Below are 25,748 nucleotides of genomic sequence, written 5' to 3'. Positions count from 1 at the left end.
AGATGATCTGAATATCTTTCACAGTCAGAGCCTATTTGGGATGGAGGGAATAGAGTGCTTCTGTCAACAATGGCTCATTGCCATTTCTTCCTTCCTCTCGGGAAGAGAGAAAACTAGCAATTCTGGCTTCCCTTTCCCTGGATATATAATAAACATGTAATTGCTCTCTCCTACCCTTTTGCCTTGCAGCAAGGCTGTATTCTTCCATTCTGTTCCTTGGTGCCCGTGTAGAGTTGCCTGAGTAGAATTGCGGAGTTTAAAATCATGCTTGCCTACTTTTCTTCCTCATGTTATTGAATGCTATGAGCTTATTCTAACTGAGTCACACAGGAGAAAAACAGTCTCAGAGTGACCCCTTTGCACTAAGCAATGGGTCATATTTAGCAAAAAAAAAGGAGAAACATTACCAAAGTAAAACTTATATATATATATTAAAAAAAAGTAATATCCACAATCCAGATAGCTTTTACAGAGGCAAAAGAAACTTTGTGGTGTAATCTCTAGACTTTACATAGGCCAGGTCTATTAACAATGTTTCATTAGCATAGTGATATTATTTAGGAACATGAAAACACCACATCCATACAGTACAGCTGTAATGCCATAAAATGTGTGTAAATGCAACGAAGACCTCTATCAGGAATTCTCTGGTGAATCTTCTTATACCAGTATGTTGCTACAGCATGGAAGTACCTGCCTTACTGTGGTGCTGGCAGGGTTGTCCTCACTGTCCTTTGAGGTTTGCAGAAGCAAGTTCATGCCCATACTTCAACTACTCTAGCTCATGTTGCACCATGTTTGTACACAACAACCTCTACCGGCACCTGTTTATTGGAGTTACAGCACTGCACTGGCATTTCTGTGTTGTAGCCTCACAAAATGCAATTGTTCCTGCAACTTTTATACAGCTTTGGCCTTAAGTGACTTGAGTTTTAGATAAACCTGTGTGCTGCTTTAATTCTGACCAAAGCATTGGTTATATAATACAAGTCTGCTCAGTGCCCTTCAGGTATCGTTGACATTGTCCTACCAGTTCTCCTAGAAACCCATCATCTCTATAGGTTCCGTTCCTGCAAGGGCACCTGCTCCATTATATATACGTTAGATGCCATTCTCAGACTCTGAGTAAAATGTGCAAGTTATTTTGTAAAAGTGATTGTGACTAAATTTGGATCCCGTAACTGGAAGTACTCCGTAGTTGCCTTATGAAAACTGTAGAGTGTAATAGCTTCATAACAAGCTTGACTTTGTTTGATTTCACCTGCTGCAGAGGAAAGCCCTACGCTCTACAAAAGAAGAGAGGATGCTATGAATACTTCGTCATCTGATGCTAAATATGATTTTCAGAGTTAACTGACCCTGTTAAGTAAAAACCACGCCAAAATACAGCAGTAAGAACACTTGCGTTCTAGTGCTGTGGTTATAGAAAGTTAGTGTGACATTATCTGGTTGTCTGAGAGCAGCTCTAGGGATGGTGTTGGGGAACATAATGGAAAGAAAAGCTCCAGGAGACAAGTTCACGGAGAAGGTCTTTCTGATTATTTGGTGGTTGGCTTGAACACAACTGTGATTTTTTTTTTCTTTTAATTTTAATAAAACCACTGAATATATAAAATTATTTAACTGTTGCTGCTGAAGGGGGGACTTTTCTTGCCCCATCACTTGCCCAAAATTTAGTGTTTTTTTCCCCTCTGGGAAGTTTTTCAGTTCATGAATAATTCTAAAACTATACACTTTTTTGGCCATTTAACAATCTGAATCAGCTTGCCAGAGGATCATATGAACAGCGAAGGAGGAGGTAAGACAGTAAGCAAGGACAGTAAGTCAGGATTGCCTATCCTTGGGTCATTCCATAGAAGAGGCATGTGGGTTTGTGAATGGATTAGCAATAAACCTTGACATGTGTTATATGTTCATTTGCTGTATGCGTAGGCAACATTTTATATTTTATCATCAAATTTGCTCATAAGGTAATTACTGAAATCAAACTGTATTGACACCAAAAACTTTAATGTATTCATAAGATGCATTATGTGGCAGTAGTGTTGAAAAAATAGAAATAAAACTAATAGAACAAGGTATTTCAAGCCTATTATGGTGTACAATACCGTATACACACAATGAGTATGTAAACATTGATAAAAGGATGTTTGAGATTTTGCTTTTAAGAGTTCCTTTCTCAAGGGATTACTTGGAGATAAAAAAATCAGCAAAGGAATGGGCATTTTTGTAGGTGTTTTGTTTGTCAACTGTTTTAATTTAGTACTGATGTCAGAAGATAATTAATCCGTGATATGATCTCTAAATATCCTGGCTTGCAGTTTCACTAACAGGAACTCTTCTTATGTAAGTGATTCCATTGATTTCAAGTAGCCAAAGTTATTCATATCACAGAACATTTTTACATATTCAGATAAATAATACTTTCACATTTCACAAAGAACGTGAAGACACACTCCTCCACAAAGGGAGGGAGAAAACAGGGAGAGAAAGTAGGTCCTGATTCTCTTTTGAAAAGCTGTTGGTGCTTTGGAACTCTATCTGTAGTTCTACAGCTTCTGTGAAGGAGAACAGAAAGTTTAATGAGGCTGAGAGTCAGCTGAGATGGTGCATAAAACTGGGAGGGGGGAGTGGCATTTTGGTTTGTTAGTCGTTTTACATTTTGTTGTGGAGGTTTTTTTTTAGGGGAAGGATGGGTGGGGGGTGTTGTTGATTTTGTCTTTTTGGGGGGAGTTGCTGGTTTGTTTTTTTGTTTGTTTTTTCCCCTGTAGCAACCGCATTGGAACAGGATTCTGCCTTCCTAATAATCTTTGAAACTTTTTATGGATTGCCAGAGCACATTTCTTATCCAAGTTTTGATAGCTGTGGTCTTCAGGATATCAAGAAAGTGATGAGTGACCATGACAAAAAGAACAACGTAACTAATTAAGCCTAGTTTTCAATGGATTTGTGCCCTTCGACCTATCCATATTTCCACTGCAGTATCCTTGTCCCTCCCAACCACCGATTTTCACAGAATCTGTAGGAATGTAACTATGTCGGACATCCTCAGTTCTGTCAAATTTGGATTAGTTCAGTCAGTGAGAGAACAGTGCTATTGCCCTAGGAAAACAAGTTAAAATACTAGCTAAAAAGTAGGGAGTGTTTACAGACTTATTTATATTTAACTTCATTTATTAAAAGGAATTCCTATTTTTTATCAGAGAATTCTAGAATAAAAATATATTAATCCAGTATTTTTAGAAGCAGTGAGAGGATGGAATGGGTCCCAGTTCATATTAGTCTTAAATGCGAGATTGGATTTTGTCTTTAAATATGCATGCATAGTGTGAATTACATCTCTGTGAGCAAAGGGTAATCCCAAACATGTAAGAATGTTAATATGTTCAAATAACATTAAGTCCACGTTTAAAATGTTAAAAAAATAGAAATTTAAGTCACTCCACCTTCTTTTGTCACCCTTCTGCATCTATGAATTGTGAGATACTTAGTCACGTGAGTAAACACAAGAAAACTGTGATTTCTAGAGTCTAGAAGCTGTTATGTTAGTAGCATAATTAACTTAGAAACCTGTTCGTGATTAAGTTGGCTTTCAAAGTGGTAATATTAGATAATTAAGCTTTTAATTATTATTTAGTGCATCAGTACTGTTGTAGTTCATTTTTAGGCACAGAAATTGAAATAATTCCCTCCAGACTGATTTTGGTCTCTTTATTTCTTGTGAAACAAGTCTGCGTGCCGTCACTGAACGGGGAACAATAACAAAAGTATTCTGAATTTTCCTTCTTTCCCACTCTCTCCTTTTAACTTAAAAGGGTTAAATAAAAAAAAAAAAAAAAAAAAGTTGTTTGTCCTAAATGTTCTTGCTGAAATCCATTATGCATGAAAAGAGTCTGAGTCCATTTGCAAGACCTCTAAATGAACTCCATTCATTCTGTGCTTAGAAATGTCCATTCAGCCAGAAACAGACACAATAGTTACAACCTCCTTTATTTGGCACCAGCACCAGCTTATTAAAAGTGAAGGGATGGTTATGAAAAAGTATAGTAATTTTTCTATGCTAGTTATATAATTCTTTAATAAAATTCCTTTAGGATCTGAATAATGTAATAACTGCATATATGTTCTTTGCCCATAGTTGCAATGTAGTAACACTGCATTCATCTAAAATTCTTAAACATTCATGAAGATTTTGAAATAGCTATTCTCAAAATGTAAGTTGATCTAGCTTGACTTATTTTGATGTAAAACAAGCTATAGGGACATTATATCTAGATGACTCAGAAATTAAGCCAGTTATTAATCATAATTAGTGGCTATGGAGAAAAAAGTTTTAAAGTTTTGTCTTTTAAAACAGTAAAATTTTGTTTACATTTGGAAGGTAAAATACTTGATACACATGTCAAAATTGTACGAATATAGTAGTATAATTTCATCACTCTAAAATCCATGAAGATAAATCAAGGATTCAATACTCCACATTTTGTAGGTCATGAACATAAAGTGGGGATTGTCCCATTGTGATCAGCAGAACGTCATGATCCTCAGGTGTACGTGTGTGATATCAGACCGTATTATATCTTATTTAAAATGACTTGAAGCATTGAGCAAGATTACAGAGGCATCATTGGCTTTCCTTCTAAGACTGGGAATGAACAAAAACTGTAAGCATTTAGGAGAACCTGGCTTGCCTTACACGCAGGTAGGACTTTTGTAAGTTCTCGTTCTTGCATGCGTTGTTATGACGCGTCTGAGAACGCCGTGCAGGCTCCCGTGGGCGCTCGCTCTCCAGTTCAGGTATGGGAGGTTCTAAGGATGAGTCCAAGGTAACTGTGTGTGTTTTCATTTGTTTCCTTTTTCTGACAGCCTGGGTGGCCGTATACATTTGTTACTTTCATAACATGCAGATAGTGTTTGATGTAGAAATAAATATTATGTTTGAAGGGAAAGAGAAAGTTAAGGGCAGACACAGATTTCACTTTATGTTATTCTTTGACCTGGAGTCCTTTATTTATTTAGATTCAGCAGTGGCTGAAGACCCTGTTGCTGTTGACTGTCACGACTGCACAGGGCCCTTCTGAAGTTAGTGACGTAGCCATTTACATGCCGACTATTGTTTATAGCACTAGGGCCTTTAAGTGCCAGTCATCATCTTAGAAGGTGGCTTTGGTAGCTGACTGGAACTGACTGAGCATTTCCTCCAACAAACTGTAGAGAATACTGTTTGTGGGAAGTGTGTGAGTGAGGGTGAATGGGTGAGGGGCTCATGGCAGGAAAAACAACTAACAGGAAAGGGTAAGTAGAAACATCATCCTCCTTGCTCTCAACCAGTTCTTTATCTGACAGTCCTCCTGCTGGTTGCTTTTCCTGCTGAGTCTCCTCCTCCTTCCGTCCCCTTGACATGCAAAATACACATCCAGTGAATACCTACACAATGAGAGTTCAGTACTTTGTTACTGAAACTCCCTGTATGCCCATTCTGTAACTCTTGTGTAGGATTCCATTGTTTTGGTTACTGCTGAGCTTGACATTATGTGAATTGCACCTGCGGTATGGCCCAGTCTGGGGTTGTACAATGCAGTAATAACCTGAAGCTACCAGGAGTTCAACAGAGTAAACGTTTCAGGATATGCTCTCTGCAGAGTAAATTGCTTTTTCAGTTATATTTTATTTCTTACTGTTAGTATTTTCATCTGTAAATGTTGCGCTCCTATATGAAAATTAAGTGCCATATACTAATTTTCCATAAAGTATGTGTTTTCTCTTTGATGGTCTTCAGCCTGACTTCTGAAATCACTTCTTTACAGTTAGATGCTGTTGATATTTGATTTCGCTGGAGTTATTTCTGATCAGCGTCAACAGTCTAGCACTTTATGTATTTTCCCAGCCTAAAGATCTGTCAGTTCCCATTTGTTTACTATTAGGAAATGAAAATTGAATAAGAAGGTTCTGCGACAATATACAAAAAAAGGAAAGCAAAAATTAAAAAGAATGATAAAATATGTCCCTCATAATTCACTGCTGACAATTCACTTCTGATTTTGTTTGTTTAGGTACTTCCCATCAAGGTGGCTATTCCCATGATGCTGTGGTCCATGCATTACAAAAATGTGGCATTCGTCATATTGACACAGCAAAAAGATACGGCTGTGAATCTCTCCTCCAAAAAGCCATCAAAGAGAGCGGTGTGAAGCGGGAGGACCTCTGGATAACTACGAAACTGTGGCATAGTGATTATGGCTATGAAAACACAGAAAAAGCCTGCTTGGAGTCATGTGAAAGACTTGGTGTTGAATATCTTGGTATGAATCTTTACATATAGCTCATTTATTGCGCCTTCCATGTGAGTATTTGCAAAGATGAATGAATTCCGGAAAAAAATGATGTCGTACAGATAGATCACAGAAAACAAATTCTGCCTTTATTTACACATTTGCAGATTTCTTGTTCTGTTTGATCTTTAGAAAGTTCACATGCATATAATTGAGAGCACAGAATTTTTCCTTGTTGCAAATGTTTTAAAACAGATCAAGGTATGTTTTGTAAAGGTATGTTTCATTGTTAAATTGATTTGAGGATCCACTACATGAGTTTTATATATTTTGCTAAAAACACCCAAAACCTATGAAACAAGGATTCATAAACTTTACAATCATTTATTGGTAACAGGGCGACAAAAATGCCTAATTTCTTGTGTGGTCTGTTGAATCTCAAGGAATGGGGGTCCTTTCTAAAAGTTATTTTGTAGGTGTCGTGGTTTAACCCCAGCTGGCAACTAAGCACTGCCATGAGCCGCTCGCTCACTCCCCCCCGGTGGGATGGGGGAGAGAATTGGAAGGGTAAAAGTGAGAAAACTCGTGGGTTGAGATAAAGACAGTTTAATAGGGAAAGCAAAAGCCGCGTGCACAAGCAAAGCAAAACAAGGAATTCATTCACTGCTTCCCATGGGCAGGCAGGTGTTCAGCCATCTCCAGGACAGCAGGGCTCCATCACACACCACAGTGACTTGGGAAGACAAACGCCATCACTCCCAACGTCCCCCCCCTTCCTTCTTCTTCCCCCAGCTTTACATGCTGAGCATGACGCCATATGGTGTGGGACATCCCTTGGGTCAGTTGGGGTCAGCTGTCCCAGCCGTGTCCCCTCCCAACTCCTTGTGCCCCCCCAGCCTGCTCGCTGGTGGGGTGGGGGGAGAGGCAGAAAAGGCCTTGACTCTGTGTCAGCACTGCTCAGCAGGAACGAAAACATCCCTGTGTTATCAGCACTGTTTCCAGCACAAATCCAAAACACAGCACTGTACCAGCTACTGTGAAGAAAATTAACTCTATTCCAGCCAAAACCAGCACAGTAGGTCTATTAACTTTTAAAAATTCTGAATAACTGCTTTCAGTTTGGTCTGTGTGATGCAATATACTTTGGGGAAAGTGTTAGAAGTATCTACAAGACTTTAGAAGACTAAATCTAACTAACACTGAATTAGACTTATGCACTTTCAAACTTAACCCTGATCATAAACTTCTTGTAGTCAAAGATGTGATATTGTTACTCCGTTATTAGACAGGAAAAGAGCTGCAATAATGATGCCAATTAATTCTTTGCAACAGGTCATAGGAGAGGAGGTACCTCATAAAAATAAACATGATATTTTTTTAAAATGCTTTTGCTGCTTCTTCCCTAGCTAGCTCAGTGAAAAGAAAGTGGAGGTAGAGGAAGATAAATTTAAAGTAATAGTCTAAAATAACAACGTTGGTGGAGATAGCGTTTATGCCGATCATCAAGGAATAATTGACCTAACCATCAGACATTATCTGTCAATGTCCTGAAAACCTCGTTTTGCTTCTCTTTCCTCACCCTGTCCCACTGTTAAATAAACTTTAATGAGGAAGTGAACAGCTTTTGTGAAGTACAGATTTTGCGGAATTAATGGCATATAATATTAATGGCAGCTGTGTGCTGTATTCACTGGCTTTTTTGCTTGGGTACATTGCAAGATGAAAGGAAAAACTGTATCTGTTAAAGACTGAGATATTTGAATGCACATCTTTGGCTCCATTCTTTATGGAAATGTATCTTTACGGAAATGTATCCCTTAACTTCCTGCGCAGGTACAGAATAATGCAAAATGAATTAAAATCTCTTTTTGTCTGTCCCATGCAAATACAGGTCACTGCAAGGAGACTTTCATAAACAAAGTTTCAAGCCCTGACTTTCTCCTCTCAGTTAAGAAATAACGTTTCCTCCTCTCTGCTTTCTACTTGTTATGTTTTGTGTTTGCATTCTTTTTTTCTTCTGCTTGCTGTGGCACTGGTGCTGAATGTTGATGAGAGGAAAACTTGACTCACTTCCAGGAAACCATTTTCAGTGATTCCTTTTGGTACTGTACTTTGCTTTTATTTTCTCAGGTAGTAGACTGATTAAAGTAGGTGCTCACACAAATACTCAGTTTACATATTGCTGCTAAGCAGAAATACGTGAAACAAGGAAAAAAATATGTGAGAGCAAGAAATGCACAAATACTGTCACTGTGTGAGTGAATCCTTGGAATGGCATAAACAGAACTTCAGTTTGTTAGATATGTTCAGCTCTGAGACTTCTTTTGCTCATATTAGTAAGACAAATTAAGGAGTATTACAACTGCCTGTGCAATTTGCCTCCATACCAGATTTTCTCCCCCCCACCCGCTTTTTTTTCTTTTTTTTAATACTCTCACCCACCTTCCCTCCTTCCTCGCCTTTCTTCCACTGACGTGGAGATGTCTGAAAAATTTATAAAGCTCTTCCTGAACCACCACTTAGTCTGACATAGTGACCTAAATCAATGGCTGGCTTCAGTTTGCTTTAACTTGGCAATTTGTAAACTCTGATGGCTTAGGAAATACTTCACGTGCAATTCACTGATCTGTCAATGAGGATGGTGACCTCCGCAAGAAGGATGGGGTGGCAAATGGAGTAACGGGTTTGGCTGCTTGAGTTTAATCTCTGTTGGATCAACTCCACAGACTTTTTGTTAAACGCAGTATGATCTGCACGCGTGTGAAAGAGAGACGGTTGAGTTCTGTGTTTAGTGCTATATATGCTGGGGAAGTAGACCCTTAAAGGGGGTACAATACGTGGTGTGTTTCATGGGGTTCATAGAAAGCATCACGCTTTAGGGAGTCCTGTACCTCCTGCCTGAAAGCACCCAGCTGGTAGGTGCTATTGGAAGGATTTTTAAGCAAAAAGTGGCCATGTCTTGAAACATGAACTTTTCAAGTGTTTCAAGAATGCTTAGAGTAAGAGCTTTTTGATGGAAATTTTGAGGGTTATCACGAGTCTACCAAAAGTAACTGGAATGCAGAAGATTGGTTTGAAAATATGGTTATAAGCTTGTAGAACTAAGCTTGGATATCCTACCTCTGTTTTCATTCATACCTGCATTTTATGTCCCTTTTCTGCTGGCCAGTCTACGCCATAGAGAGGACATGAAATCCATGGCAAGAAAAGATCTGGTAATAACAGGGCAATTTGTGTCCAAGCTTATTTAGGAAAGTAAATCCTTTAGTTACAAGCATATGTTAAAGCTGGCAGTTTTTCTGAGAAATAGGAATGTGAAATAAAGGTACATGAAATGTACCTAAGTCAGAATTTCCTGATTTTGTTACATGATACTAACCAAATACGTGGTGGTTCGCAGCATTTCCGTAAGATACATGGTTCATATAGAAAATTGAAAGATCCTAAATAATATATCTGTGAAGTTAGACCTTTACGTTGGAGGGAAAGTTAGTCATTCAGAAGAGTGCAAAAAGAAAAAGCTTTAGGAGCCCTGGCTGCTCAACGTGCAGCTAAGTTCTTTGTTCCGAGGCGGGTGCTGTTAATTTTCTTCAGGATCCTTATGGGCTACACAGTCCATCCATGCAGACTGAATTAGAGACTTGGGAAATAACCTAACAGGAATTGATAAATCTGTGCATTAGCAGTATATAGAATGCCAGCTGTTGAAACAGATGAACTGCTGAAAGCAGTTGCAGCTTTTTAAGAGAAAAAGTGTTCCATGTAAAATACTGTTATGAAACCTTTTCGAGAAACACTTTTTGGGCAAATGATATTAGGAGAGCAGCGTTCCAGGATTTTTATTTGAATCAGTAGATTATATATCCATGAGAAGCTGGAAATTTGTATTATTTGTGGGCAGTGGTTGTAACAGATATTCTGCTCCTTGCATTTTCTAAATGCGGTCCTCAACTAGCAGTCACAGTAAACCAATATGAAATGGCAGCAAATCTTACAGGTTTGGCAGTAGCAGAATACATTCCTTGGGATTTGGATCAAACCTCCAAAGTAACTTCTTCTTGAATGTGATTTGTGGGTTACCGAATTCATAAACAATTTTATTTTCCTTTTGACTGTTCCGAGTCTGTCACGTTCAGGCAAATTTAACCTATTGCAAATCCCCAGCTGGAGTTGGACAAATGTTCTATCGGCCTATTCAGTGTAATAGATGAATCACATGAATGATGATAATACACCCAGTTCAGATTGTGTATGAATTCAGAACACTTTGGAGGTTGCTTCACATTGGTCCTTGTTCCAATAGAATAAAAAACAACAACAACAACAAAAGATTGGGCGGGAGAGAAAAATGCATCATGTACTTACTAAGTGCGGTGACGATTGAGAAAAGCAGGGAAAATACAATCATTGCATTAAGATAACTGTGCTAAACATTGAAAAAATATACTTTTGCTTTTAGGTTTGATATGAGCCAGGGCTTGTTCTTCAAAACTAGGTTTGTTATCGTGAGTTTTGACCCTTTTTCTAATACTGTATTAGGAATTTTAATAGAATTGCAAACTTTTATTTCCATGCAACATGCTGTTGGCTTTTAAATGTGTGAAATGTCCCTGTACTTTTGAGTTCAGAGGAACTGTGTTGATTGTAGGTGCTGCAGTACCGCTAAGAAGTAATAAGCCACTCTATTTTAAATGCCTGTGTGAAAGCAGTTCTCACATTAATTTTAGTTTTCCTGCAGCCCTGTGTTTTGACATATGAATGAATTTCAGGCCCACACTGTACCACTACAGCTTGATTGTCTGTAAAGGATGCTGTAAAAAGCTGGTAAATACAAAATTTGATTGTGAATGTTTGGGTATTTCTCTTCTTTCTCAAGTGCATCCTGATACTGTGAATCACTGTGTTTTTTTATTCTGAGTTAAGATTATTTAAAAAAAAATACAGTTGGAAGACATCTCAAAGTATTGATTAATCTGTCCCACATCACAAGGCACAGCCACATCATTCTCAACGGATAAAAATGTAGCCTGTTCTTAAAAACCTCCAGTGATAAAGTTACATGTCTTGATTACTGGAACCTTAAGCCATTTTGATAAATTAGTTTAAAACTAATTTCTTGCCTCCAAAATGAAAATAACAGTGTTTGTGCTCGTGTAATCCCCCAGGAGGGGAAATATTTTAAGCAAAAGAAAGCGTGTGGGTGTAGGTGTGAATGTGTGTACAAATGAAATCGTAGACCTTGGTTTGTGAGATGCTTACTGGTTTTATTGGCCTACAGGTATTATGGAAAGTTTTCTAACAGATGCAGTAGAAGTAAGCAGATCCTAATTTAAAATGAGCTATGCTTAGTTTATTTAAATAGAGTGGCAGCTGCATTGCTTGCTGTAAGGTACCTTGTATTCCTTCTGCTTCTAGCTGTGCTGGGGTGGATTGTGCGTGACGGGCAGAAAGAGTGTTCTACTGTATCTCTGAGATAAGGCACCTTTGCCCCACATCTTTCGCGAACACCTCTCGCAGTCAGGAGGACTGCGCTTTGTGATCCAGTAGATGTTTTCTAGCTCTAAATGTGTGTATTTCTAACTGCGAAGTAATGTTTATTTCAACAAAAAGCCTAAATTAAAATAAAAGTAACAGGACAATATGGACATCACATACCTGATAACCTCACCTTTCTAAAATAAAGGACCAACAGCTAATCACGTTTGCATTGAAGAGGTCTCCGACACTAATACAGGGAAGGGTGGTGTACTGCATTTTTTAAATATCCACGGCCAGAGATCTTTCGGTTATCAAATCTGTTAAAAGTCATCCTTCTGAGAGCACTTCAGTTTCTTGGGCTGAGTACAAAGCATCTTTGTATATGGAAGTCCATGGTGTAGCTATTTCTGTGAACATTTGCAAACTGTGATGTCTAACTGAATAGTCAGGCTTTTGGAAAAGTAGCTTTTGGTGAAATTCTGCTGAAGTTAATGATTATTTTTTGTTGGTGTTATACGACGTGTTTCTGCATAGTTAAGAAGTTCTTATGAGTCTAATTTGGAGAACATAACAAGCAGCAATTAAAGATATGTAATTCTTCCATTTCTATGTAGGTAGGCATCAGATACCAGTATATATGTGTATATATATATACATGTGTATATATATATATGTATATATATCAGATACCTATTTATATATGACATTTGCTTTATCCAAGCAAAAAAATTTGAATTGAAACATGGCAGTCTCTATGCAGTAAGTACCACCAGTGGCGCATATAATTTTGGATCAGAATGAACGCTTGATATTAGCAATTCCTAATGCTAATCCTTGGGATTGCGTCTAATGTAAGTCAGTGGAAATTTTAAGAAACTTTATTGGCAACAGAATTAGAGCAGTCCTGAGTTCTGAACATAACCTTACCAAATGCTTTAATCAATATCCCAATATTAGTTTTCACTTAAATGTCACAGAAATTGGTATTTATTCCCATACTATATATTGGTATTTATTCTTAATAAATACAACTTCTTTCTTCAGAGCAATTAGAGAAGAAGTAACTGTTCGCAGATCAGCGATGAACAAGACTGCGTGTGGTTTTTTTACTCTTTTCTAAATTGGGATTGGATTTTATGTATATAAGGGCAAAGAATGAGCAACTTTCTCTTTAAATGTGACGTAAATCCAGATGCTGCAAATCGTTATATATGAGTGATATTTGCTTGTCTGAGCAACTGTGTTTAAAAGTCTAATGGGTTATTGGTATTAGAAAGTGCAAATTTAGCTCATGATTTTTGCGATAGACCCAAAATTTTTTCCTCGATACATCTGTAATGTATCTTACTGTACAAAATTCTGTACTGTTCTAATTAGATTCTTAATGTAAGCAAAATACTCTCTTTAACAGTGTTGCAATGATGTACCCAAATGGGAACTGGTGTATTATAGTGAATTTCATGTTACCTTTTACTCATAAATCGAGGTTGAATTTGTATTTATAGAGGTGGAAAGCTAATATACCAGCCCACTGGTATAGTAATTGTTAGTGCAAAAAAATATGGCAGAGGATCTGTGTTTTCACAAAGAGGTGCTGTAAATGAATGGTGTGATGCATTCAAAGAACAAAAAACTCTGCTCATTGCAAATGAGTCTGTCTTTTTTTTATTTCTTAACTCTGTATTTGAACTGCCAAAAAAGGAATTTTATAAAGCACGATGACAACGATGCGCATCTCAGTCATGCATTTATTTCCTTTTCCTGTTTTGTGTCAGACTAATGTATGCGACAAAGACCCAACACCTCTTTGACTGGGATGCCTGCAGTTACTTGTTTAATCTGCAGTTAGGTTTTAAATAGAAATATAATTGTTTTCACAGTATCTCCTAAGTTTCTCCTTCAGAATGTCTAGCAGTGTCTACAAACTTATAAAGGAGTTATAGGTCCTATAATTTTTGAAATTTAGGTAATCTGATTTGGAACTCTGAGTCCAATACATGTAAATTTCTCATTTTTAATTTATGTTGGCAATGCTTCCTTTTGCAGTAGGAGGATGGTCTTTTGTTGCATGGAGACAACACAAAAAAAATGCTTTCCTGAAACAGCAGGGATCAGCAGCTGCTTGGATAATTTCATCAGCAGTAAATCTTAATTGTGTTTGAAATTGTGCTAATATTTCATAAAATGTAGTAAAGCATAATTTTGTTCCCTTAAAATATTATTTTTTAAAAATCACAAATGCTGCCACAAAATCATAGCAAAAAACCTGCATGAAAGAATGTGCTGTAATTTCCAACAGAAATTCATATTGGAAGTATCCTTTAGAAAGGAAAAAAACAGACCCGCTGCTGAGTTTGTATAAAATATCTATAGAACTGCCAAACATATTTATCTTCCATAAACTTGAAGACTTGTAGCACTTCAGCAGTAGTCCGGTCTTAATTCCAGTGTCTGGTCTTAATTCCAGTGACCAAAATCCCTTTGACTTAAATGGGGCTTGTTATGTGTTGAAAGTTTATTAAGTGCATATGTGACCATGAAATTCTGATTACAGTGACCTAAACCTGTGGCACATGTGCAACTTCCGCTACCTTTAGTTGTTAATGAAATGTTGCAGATTTTGCTTATTAAAACTAAATGGATGTATACAGTAATGATCATGGAGTAGTAATTGAAACCATTTTGATGATAATATGTTAGGGGCCATTATGGAGGGAAAATGCTGTTTCACGTGGTTTGTTATATATATATTTTTGGACACTTTAACAAGTAATCTGGTTCTGTTTCTTTTTTAGATCTTTATTTAATACACTGGCCTGATGCACATGTTCCGGGTAAAAGCAATCGAGAGGTCCGAGCTGAAACCTGGAGAGCGATGGAGGAGCTCTATGAGAAAGGTGATATTATAATGAAAACCTATCTTGGCAGAAGGAATTAGAGTGCATTTTGGGATTTGGGGAATTCATAGTGAGAGATGTTCAAAAACTTAATTTGAACTGGATGCTCGTATTTCAGTGGGATTTGGGTGAGTTATGTGAATCTCTTTGGAAATTGCAGCATTAGCATTTTGGTAAGTTAAATAAGAGAGCTTTGTCTTGCTTGTAAATAATACATTGCCAAATTCTGCCCATGAGATTAATGATGGTGTGCATACTTTCTTGCGGAAACCTGCAGATTACTTCAAAATGTATATGCCACTATAGAACATCTTTGTAGTAGCCTTCTCTGTTTTAAGTACAAATCATGCTAAGTTTTACTTCCTTTATTTTTTTTTTAATTGTATGATGCCATTTTCCAATTTATCATGCATTGTGGTACTTTATAGAACCATTTCTGTTTTAGAAAAGGTCAACAAAACAAAATGGCTAGGTGAGGAACAAATACTCAACTGCAGATTTTTTGGTACTAACTTTTGAAAAAAAGAAATTCAAAGAAGGGAGCTATTCTCTCAAGTTCTGATAACTGTCAATTTGATTTTTGGTGCACTGCAAACTTCAGTTTACGTTCATAGCAATAGGAAGAGTAGACTGTCCCGATCACAATTTATCATGTAGATTTAAGAGGAGGATTTTGCTCCTGAAGCATGCAGTATTATTAGAAATAGTGTCATAAGAGAAGATCCTGTCATGCAGTTCTTGGGCAATGTGGACCACCCTGTTTACAGCTTCAGAGGAGTTCCACAGACAGGGAGAGAGACTTCTTGGATTAAGTAGTCTATCCGCTAACCCAGAGTTACTGAAATCGCGATTGTAGCAGGAGAGTTGTACAAAGGCAATTACAGGCTGTGCGCCACTACCAGTTTTATCTGAGCAATAAATAAACCTGTTCTCTTACACTTCAACCCTTCAGTTACTTTTGGTCTGCCTCTGGAAACGCAGAAGTAAATTATCTTTGATAGATCTATTGTTCTTGCTTTTTATATTAAGCACAAGGGAAGTTGCAAAAAGTGTTTTCTGCCATGTAAGGGATTACAACATTCAGTTTTTAAAGAAACACTACACTGACTTTTAAGTCCAAAGCTGGATTATTTGACAAGGTACTTCATCTTTCCATTGAGAAGTTTTTTTTCTGATGAGTATTTAAATTAGTGCATGTCATTTGTGCCTAGATATGCCATCCTAATTTGCTGCAAATGGGTTGTATTTTCACCTTCTGTTATTATTCCTATCCTATTGGCTATTCTGCTTTTGCATGTGTGTTTGTGATCTTTCCTGTCTTATACAACTCACTCTTTCTCTATATATCTTCCTAATGAGAAAGACTGTGAGCTACTCAGTGGTCTTCCAGTAAGACACTGGAAATACCATCGCTGGCCTCACAGGCAGAGGAAAAATTACTTTTATTTTTTGTTCCTATGCGTGATATCTCTTTACAGACATCCCATGTTACATTTATTTTTCCTGCAATTGCATTTCTTCAACAGTTTTGTCAATATGCATGTTGCTACCCTCAAGTCTTTTTCTGAATTTAAGCATTCTGTAGACTCATGATTCATTTAGCTGACCATAAGTTTTCCAGCTCTGGTTGTCTAAATTACCTCAGTTAGATCATTTACAGGGGAAGGAAAATTTATTAGTCTGGTTGAATCAAGTGCCTTAGAACATTAACCTCCCCATTTTTGCTTTAGGGGATACAGACTCTGGATGTCCTGACCGTAACTATGTGTTACTGAAATGACACACAAATGTTAACCACTCTGGACATGGAAATGCAATGATTCCCGAGGAAAATGTTAAATAATTTGTTTGCATGGTTAACCACTAGACTTTCCACTGAAGATTAAACGCTTGGTGCATATCTTTATGTGACTTGCTATGTGTTATGTGAGCAACACGGTAGCCTTGGTATGAACTGAATATAGGATTTGGTCAAAATCCTTACTGGAGGGAAAAAAAACTACCTCCATTTATTGGGGGAAAATTGTAAGTTCTATACTAAACAGGTGAGTTCTTTGTCTTCTCTGAACTTGGCATTGCTTCAGGTAGTCTTTGGTTCCCATTTGCAATCCTGTTACTTTTTTTTTCTTAGGAAATGTTTATTCTGGGGAAAAAAAAAAGTAGAAACTAAAAGTTTCACATTTAAGGATTGACCATTTAAACGAATAATATGTTTCTGCAGTTAATTCATGAAGGAAATACTGAAATTATTCAACTTGCTAGCGGGTTTAGCAACTAGCTGTGTCCACATTGAAGAGCGTCTGAAAGTGCAGTGACAATAAACACTGTTCTCTGTAGAAAAAAAATTGGTTTGTGTTATGGGACTGATAATGCATCTGCAAGAGACTTATGGGAAGGTTAAAAGATCTCAATATTGACTTAAGTCTTTGGTCTGGCTGAAGTTAACATGATTTTCTTTAATCACTTCTCTGTATTCACAGAAGGTTTGAGTGCAGATATTTGAAAATCTCATTCTTTCAACTTCAGTTTAAATCCAGGTTAATATTTATTCTGCAAAATTCCACTTACCTGGGGCAAGCAACATTTTAAAATCATGTAGATTATTCGTAGTCTTTCTTATTGTTATTACCAATTGCCCCAGGAGGAGGATAAATAAACTGTTAGTACCCAAGACTGTAACAGTCTTTAATGCAGATTTTTTTAAGATTGTGTTAAGTTTTAGATTGGTCACAAGTTGATGCAAGAAAAATCCCAACTGCATCTACATTCATAGCTTTGAGAGAATTTTTTTTAGCTCGTGCCTACAAAGATAGATTCAGCCAGGTTCATCTGAGAGCCAGCACATAGCAGCTGCAGCAGCACAACTTGCAGGGCTTCTGGCCTGAAGTATCTTCTCACCCAGCTAACTGAGGAGAGACTAGAGGTTCTGGGTCTGTGCCCCTGTTCAGGTCAGCATGCACTAATTTATAAGACTCTGCCCCCAGATAATAAAAACTGTGTGACAGGTTAAAAGAAAATCTTAATTATTTATCAAAATTATTAAAATAAATATTTTAGGGAGCAGAAAACTTGCATGAAAAGTTAAACAAAACTCCTCAGATTATGAGTCCCACTTTAGTGAACTCCTAAGTACCTCTGGCTGTAGAAGAAATAGCAGGTTTATTGTTATTTGAATGCAGCATGTGCCAATGAAATTGGTGTGTAAAGTGGTAGGTGTGCATTCGTGGAGATGCGTGGGCATCCTTAAGTTTACTGTTTCTTAATCCTTGACTGCTTAGTAGTGCTTCCTATATATATTTTCTTAATGGAGGGTTGGAGTTGAGCTGTAACATCAGAATAGTCTCCTAAATAGAAAATAATAGATTCAGGTGACAAGAAAGATCCTTTGCTATCACTGAAAAATCCCCACTGTGGCTTACCACTATACTGTTTTTGTATTTCATCAGAAGAAATTGGAGGTTAACATTTTTCAAAAGAATCTCTTGTTGTGATATGATTTGAACTGGAAACACAAACAATTTAAAATGAGAATCTGAATAGTATTTGTTAGAGATCTGGTTACCCTCTCCAGCTGATTACTTACCATACTAAAGTTTTGGGCTGCACTCCTTGAATCCAATGTGCTTCATATTTTTAGAAACTAAACAGAATCTGGTTACTGCCCCAAGGCTGGGGTCTCGGGAACACACTTGAAAAAAGGTTTCATATTTTAGCACTCTCACCCTTGTGCTTGTATCCACTGTTCAACTGCCTAATGCAACTGAGCAGCTATCTCAAGGTCTCACTTCAGGTTAAAAACAATTTCCCAGAATCCTGGGCGTTCTTCTTGAGATTTTTCATGAGGGAGACCATGACAGATATGAGAGCATGCCCGAAAACACTCATAGGGATTCTGAAGCCACTGTTGTCCTTTACTGTAACAGTATGAGATAATACATTTATTATCTATGTTAAAATAACACACCCCGCAAGTTTTACCCACTTCAGGTGTTTTAGTCCTTCTGGGTTGTGTCTGGAACATGGTCCTGTGTCTTTCTGGTTTGTACTTGAGCTACAGAGTCTTTGGCTGAACATGCTCATCTTTTATTTTCTCCTGGCTAAATCCTTCAGTATGTTTCTTAGAGTCCATTAGAAGTCCTACCAGCATCTTTCCCTCTTTAACCTGAAATTTGTATATTTTTATCCTCTATCTTCTCTACCCTACAAAAGAAGCAAGGTTATACTTTTAGTTTGCTTTTTTAGTATTCCTGTTGTATAGCCAGAGTCCAGTCATTAAATTTGCTGGTTTCCCTAAATATCTTTCCAGGGAAAAATGTCATACAGTCCTGGTCAACAAAGGTAGATACATACTTACAGTGGTATACAAACCTATAGCAATTGTATCATTCCATAACATGAACCAAAATGTATAAATTGTGCGTACATTTCCCCAAATCATACAGAAAGTATATTAGAATGCTTATTTGTCACATTAGTGAATTATAACGCTGCTTGATTCATGAGACATTCACATGCTGGTTAAGAAAGGATTCAGTGCAGAGATTTCTATTTTGTCTTACAGTCTGTTGTCTTCCGTAAGTCTTCAGACCCTGGGATTTGCATGCATTTAGGCCTGGCCTTGCTTCCAGAGGGAATTGTGCCATCTCGTATGGTAGCTCGGGGATCAGAATTCTGCACCTGGTCTTGGTAGTCAGCCCAAGTGATCGGAAGATTTGCTAGTGGAAAAGCTCCTGAGGAGCTGCAGCAATTTCCACTATCAGTCATTGCAGCTTCTTTATGTTGAGAATTAGGAAGAAATGAATGGGGGAGGATAATTATTTTCTTTACTGTTTTTAGAATTGTAGCGTGTACCTGACAGTATAGGATAAAGGCACTACCTGCGCTAAAAACTGCCGTTTAAAAATGCTGGGTGACTTCTGATAGACCAAGCTGGTAGCTCTTTATTCACAGCAGGAAAGACCTTATTGTTAAACTGATTTCTACTAGCTGAGGACAACCTTACAGTTTCAAGAATTAGTTTCTTTAAATGCTGTTATGCCTGAGAATGTAGCTTTGTTTGTTTGTTTGTTTTTGTTATCTTCTGTGACTTGTTAATCTGCTCCAGTTTGATTGGAGCTGTTTCACAGGAGCCGGGTGACTCCGTTGCTGTATGTGCATCTGTCTTAAGGTCGCAGTCAGAGTAAGGAAGTGACTATCTGTACTGCAGTGCTGAGAGGCAGAGAATTCTAGACGTGTCTCTTTGTTCAACGGCCTGCATACACGTTTTCCTTTAAAGAGTTATGGGATAAACAGTGCTGAGGAAAAAGGGAGAAAAAAATTCTTGATTTTGGTCAGTGAGACATTTGTGTGTAATAACTGGTTCTTTCTGTTGTAACAGCTGAAATCAACTAGGATTCTTGTAATATCAAGGCTATGGTTTGAATTTTTGTGGTCTCGTACATTGTCATTTTGTGGAATTATCCTCTCCAATACCTCAGGACAGAGGCCAGACTGCCTACAGAACCCATTCCAAGATACATATAGGTTGAGTCAAATATTCCCTTGACAGCTGCACCATTCTTGTATAGGCATTTGTCTGCTGGCAGATGAAAGCAGTGTGGCAAGCTGCTTTGACATCATGAATAGTCATTATATATGCTCACTGGTAATTGGTCTGTTCCTAGCAAAATGACCCTTTCCATATGCACTGTCTTTAATGACCTTGATTTTGGCATTGTGGCTAGCCCACCATCTCGGCAAGCTTTTCATACACACATGCACATGATTACTTGTCCCTCCATCTAAAAATGCTGGGAAGAATGAGGGCCTCCAGCCAGCTTTAGCCTGAAGTCGGCAAGAGTAGTAACGTGGTGATTGTTCTGGATTCAGATCCCACTGGGACTCGGTGCCATTTTACTAAGAGTAAAATTTTTTGCTTATCTTTTTAGTGTAAGCAGTGCAGCTTATGCTTACATGAAATATTCATACTTGCATCAGAAATTCCTTAATGTGTTAACATATGATTTTGTTAAACATAAAGAAATGTTCTTCAAAATAAATACAACTATTCCATTAATATGTTAGTTTAATAGTCTTTGCGTATGATTTGAAGAGAATCCCATAAAGTAACAGAAATTGTTTAGCCCAATAATTGAAGCCATGTCACTATGTTCTTGGAAAAAAGTTATGTTTTGCCTCATTCCAAGAGAGAGAAGAAATCTAAGCAACCTTAACAATATTCTTGTCCTTTTCATAGAATCATAGAATAGTTTGGGTTGGAAGGGACCTCTAAAGGTCATCTAGTCCAACCCCCCTGCCGTGGGCAGGGACATCTTCAACTAGACCAGGTTGCTCAGAGCCCCATCCAACCTGACCTGGAATGTTTCCAGGGATGGGGCATCCACCACCTCTTTGGGTATAGACCAGTTCAGTCATCATCTTTTCTTCCTCCATTTTCTATCAGTTCTTAAAAGTATGAGTGAAGGTTCAGTAAACCAAATACAGTTTTTGTGTACGTGGCACAAATCTTTAGTACTTCCTTTGCTAGATGACATATTCTGCTTTTATTCTACTGAAAAATCACTTTAAATCTATGCTTATGTTGTCAAATGATGAACAGCTGACAATTCACAAATATTTGTGTTACAGCTCCACAAAATGTTTGTCTCGAGTGTTTATGTTGGTAGAAGTCATATGTGAATGTGTGTACGTAAGTTGCACTAAAGTTTTAATAAGTAAAAGCAAGCATCTAATTTTCCTAGCAACACATCTTTTTCACATTGTCTATAGTATTCTCTCTGTACAGATGAAGATGTCTCATGGGCTTGTTGTTATCAGAAACAGAGTTGAGAGATGTGTTTTCCTGGGTTGAAGGTGGTTGCAGTTGGTGAGGATGTTGGTTGCACCACACCCTGTTGATCAGATAAGACAGCAATTAAAGATGTATGCAAAAAAACCCCCAAACTACACATATTTATGTTAAAGATCATAAAGAAGTCTTCATAATGTGCCGTATCTTATTTAAGAATAAGAAATTGCCATAGAATAAGTCATTTTGGGGCAGATGTGAAAGTGGGGACAAATCTAAACTTGCATGAATGTCTATCCTCATTTGTTATGTTTTGCTCTGTGGTTTTTTTTTTTAATTTTAAGGACTTCATGGGTAATTCTAAGTATAAAAATAAGCCCTCAGACTTCTTTGTTTCATGATTTTTTGCAGTATATGGTTTGTGCTTTTGCTACTAGGAAGTGAATTCTCTTTGTCAAAAATTTAGGTAAATCTTTTTGCTTAGCTTACTTAAAGCAAATGTAGACATTTGTGTACCCACACAGAAATGCCCAGAGGTCCCAGTGTGAACACAAGAACTCTTGGGAAGAAGGCAATGCTGAAATACATTTCAAAGGAAAGTCCTCGTCCGAAATAACTTTTTGTCTCAATAAATAACGTACATGATTTGGGGAAAAGGCGTCATTTATCTGTTTTGCATATGTTGAATTTAAGCCCTAGATTCTTAGCTATTGTAAATCAGTATTGCTTTATTGACATCAGTCAGGTGGCTGTTATTCATACCAGTTGGGAATCATTATCCCCTCTGATACAGAAGTCCAAAAAGTATCCCAGTTCAGGAAACTGTGCCGTCATAGTTACAGGGGGAACAAACTATTTAGAATCTATGTGCTCTCCATAATACTTTCAAAGTGGTAGTTTTAAGGGTACATATTCTAATAGCCTTTAAGCGCTTAGCCAAGTTGCTGATAATTTTGAGCGCACTTTCACAAGGTAGTGTGTGGTAGAAATATTGACTTAAGGTATAGCGGGATTGATTCTGTACCATGTTGCTTTTGCAGTTTTGATTGCCCAACCGTTTGTGAGCAGCTGCAGAATGTTCTAGATATAAAAATGTATTGTCAGCCTTTTTTGAAACCTGTGTTCTGTTCACAGTATGATTCTACATGCTTAAAACTGGCATAAGAGAAGGGAAAATCCATAAGAGTACAAGGGAATTGATTCAGTTTTGAAAACAACCAAACAGCCTTTTTGGTGGATATATATATATTTTTTTTTTAATCTGATCTGGTTATGTGAACTCGAGGGGGGGAGGGGGGGAAGTCAACATGACTAAGATAGTCTTGCATTGAAGTAGTGAGAATGAGCAGCCAGGGTCAAAGAGACAGAATACATTAAGCCAGTATTGCAGCATTATGCTATTTAGTTAGCCATTTAACGGTTGTGTAAACTGAATGGTTATAATGAGTTTTCAGTCACAGAAGTTGACAATTGGACTTCTACTCATGCCTCCTCTCCTGTTGTCCTCACGGTTTATCACGGTTCACAGGTGATTTGTAGCAGGAGTAATGATCATGGAATTGTAGTGGCAGGAAAGTCATTTTAAGGCAGATAAGCACCTATACTGTGGTAATGAATAGGATAAAAAGAAATCTTTTGCTGGAGGAGGCATGATTTTTGTGTTTTCAATTTTGCCACAGTCTTCTTGTGTGTCTTAGACAGGACACTTAGCCTTTTGGTGTCTATGTTTTTTAGTCTGTGAAATGGGAACAAGTGTTAGTTCATAGATTTAGAACTGAGTTCCATATTGGTTCTGTCTAAGAGTCATCTGCTTTATTTATCAAGGCTTTGGCTTGCAATCTGCATGTGGGGCACACTCAGCCTACAGCTTTGATTTAGCAAGCTGTGCTGAAATCAAATCTTGTACGGTTTCTATGAATAATACCATTTACCCACAGAGAAGTTCTTAGCGTGCGTATCACAGAGAATGTGGACCTTTCCAACCTGTGTAACCTCCTTTAATAAAGATACAGTTACTGCAGTTGACCTCTTGTGAAAAGTGGATCCATTTGTGTTTTTATTCTGTGGCCTCAATAGAAGATATAACAGAATGGGCACTGTTCACTGGACGTGGGAATTCTCCCTTGCTCTGACTCATGTAGAGCAGCGGGGAGGGGGAGGAAAATGGGCTCCACAAACCCTGTATCCAGTTTTGTCATTTAAAAAACCTTTTTGATCTGAACTTTGTACATTTAATATTCCAGAGAGTATTTAGAAGTTTGATAATAGTCTGTAGTAGTGCTAGAGAAAGATAAGGCTCGCTATTGTACTAAAACAATGTTGTGGTGCCAAGACAGTATATTTATGCTTTTTTGTTGCAAGACTAACAGCGCCCATCAAACTTTGTATAATTGGAAAAAATACCCAATCATTCTCTAGGTTGCCATAAAAAAAATGCTTTAAGCTTAATACGCAACTACATTGCAAACCAGTCCATTAGCACGATGTATTCCTTCACAGCAGCCGGGAGTACTACAGGGTGGTGAAATTACCGATGTGGTGGAGGCCAAGATTTTTTTGTGTAGCATAGAAAAGATGCTGATTTTTTTCCCATTGTGATCAACCATTATTTTGCCAATGTTTTCTAATGTGTCTTGCAGAGTTTCGTGATAGTTTTTCAAAGCTGGATGAAAATTTATGTTCCACCATTGTGCTCAGTCAATTTTTAGCATGCATAAAAGAAGCATCATTGCCAAGTATTCCTTCAAGCCTGTGAAGTCAGAGTTGCAAGGCGTAGGACAAAGCCTCAATAAGCTTTGGGAGCTAATGGGGAATTGCAAGCTTCTTGTTTATTGCACCTGGCACTTTCTCAAAATCTGCTTCATAGGGGCCAAACCACTCATTTCCTCAAGCAGATAAGGAGGATGCGTTCTCTCCCTGAGTCAAAGCCCTGTGACTCAAAGCCCGAGGGATTGCGCTAGCACATTGCAAACTTTTATCTCCGAGGACCTGAACTTCAGGACTAGTTAAATCGGTTAAGCTAAAAAGAAGTATAGACTTTAAAACCACCTGCTATCACAACAGCTAAGACATGAGTTGTGCCTGAATTGTCTGAAATGGGATTTTTAAGTACACTAAACAGGTATTAAATTGAAAATAAATGCTTTTTTCCCCCTTTTCAAGAGCATTCTGGTGGTTTTGAGACCCATGGCATGAACTTCGAGGAACCTACCTCTGTCGGAGCTCCGTGAGAGAGGAAATATAAGGAAATGTGCCCCCCCCAAGTTGTTTCAAGGCAATGAGTCAGGACCCTTTTATGCAAGTTTCTCAATATGTAATTTTTTTATTTCTACTGCTGATGTGATCATTTTGTGGATCTTGTTTGATACACATAGTCACAAGTGTTGGTCTGTCAGATAAGGCCCAGGAGCTAACCTTCACTTTCTTGTCCATCATTTTCTAATTCTTCATTCCTAGGAATTAATCCAGCAGATGTAAATGTGGAAATAATTCTGTATAGTCTCCTGCTTTAAGGCAGTCTTTCCCAGATTTGGACAATGCAGAGCAACTGTGTAATATTCCATCAAGCAGATGGAAGCAATTCTCTAGAGTAGAATCCATTGATTGTTCGTTGAAATTTAAACTCTCTATTTTTCAGGAAATTCCAGTGTTTTGAATTCATGTTTCCACCATGCATTGAAATAAGATTTTTAATACAGTCAGGCTGTGCAATTGTTTTCATATTTATTGTATTTTATGTTGTAATGTAATACAAAAGTCAAAACACTTTAACTTTCATGTATTAGACTGTAACTAAAAACAAAGCAATGGAGTTGAAATGAAGGGTTCTAACTTTACCAAAACTAAATATGTGGATTTAGTGTAAATGAAATGTTTTAATTGTATTGCCTTAAAAAAAAAGTTTTAAGAAAATGCTGGTTCCACAGAAACATTGAAATTCTAATTATTGTTTCTCTGTTGCCTGGGAAAATGCTTACTTTCTTGACAATTTTGAATTTAGCTTTCTCTGTGCGACATCACTTGAAACACAGGAATGCCATAACACTGATTTTAGTAGGAGCAACTCAGATGGCTTTTAAGACAAAACATAACTGACTTGAAATTTCTTGATGGGAAATTGTTGTGGTTTAACCCCAGCCAGCAACTAAGCCCCACCCAGCCGCTCGCTCACTCCCCCCCGGTGGGATGGGGGGAGAGAATTGGAAGGGTAAAAGTGAGAAAACTCGTGGGTTGGGATAAAGACAGTTTAATAGGGAAAGCAAAAGCCGCGTGCACAAGCAAAGCAAACCAAGGCATTCCTTCACTCCTTCCCAT

The 25,748-nt window shown here is 37.7% G+C and overlaps 1 protein-coding gene across 1 annotated transcript in view; it reads left to right on the top strand.

Moving 5' to 3' along the window:
• LOC103902209 (glyoxal reductase) overlaps positions 1 to 25,748 on the top strand; it is a 53,600-nt gene that overhangs the window by 9,901 nt on the left and 17,951 nt on the right. The window contains exons 3-4 of the mRNA XM_009283227.1: positions 6,054 to 6,302; positions 14,546 to 14,647. Coding sequence (XP_009281502.1) covers positions 6,054 to 6,302; positions 14,546 to 14,647 — 351 coding nt within the window. The remainder of the gene's footprint in view (positions 1 to 6,053; positions 6,303 to 14,545; positions 14,648 to 25,748) is intronic.

Source organism: Aptenodytes forsteri, unplaced genomic scaffold (assembly GCF_000699145.1).
Source record: "Aptenodytes forsteri isolate BGI_AS27 unplaced genomic scaffold, ASM69914v1 Scaffold181, whole genome shotgun sequence".
In the NCBI taxonomy this organism is placed as follows: Eukaryota; Metazoa; Chordata; class Aves; order Sphenisciformes; family Spheniscidae; genus Aptenodytes; species Aptenodytes forsteri.
The sequence above is the reverse complement of the archived record's forward strand: the minus strand, read 5'-3'. Positions and strand labels throughout refer to the sequence as shown.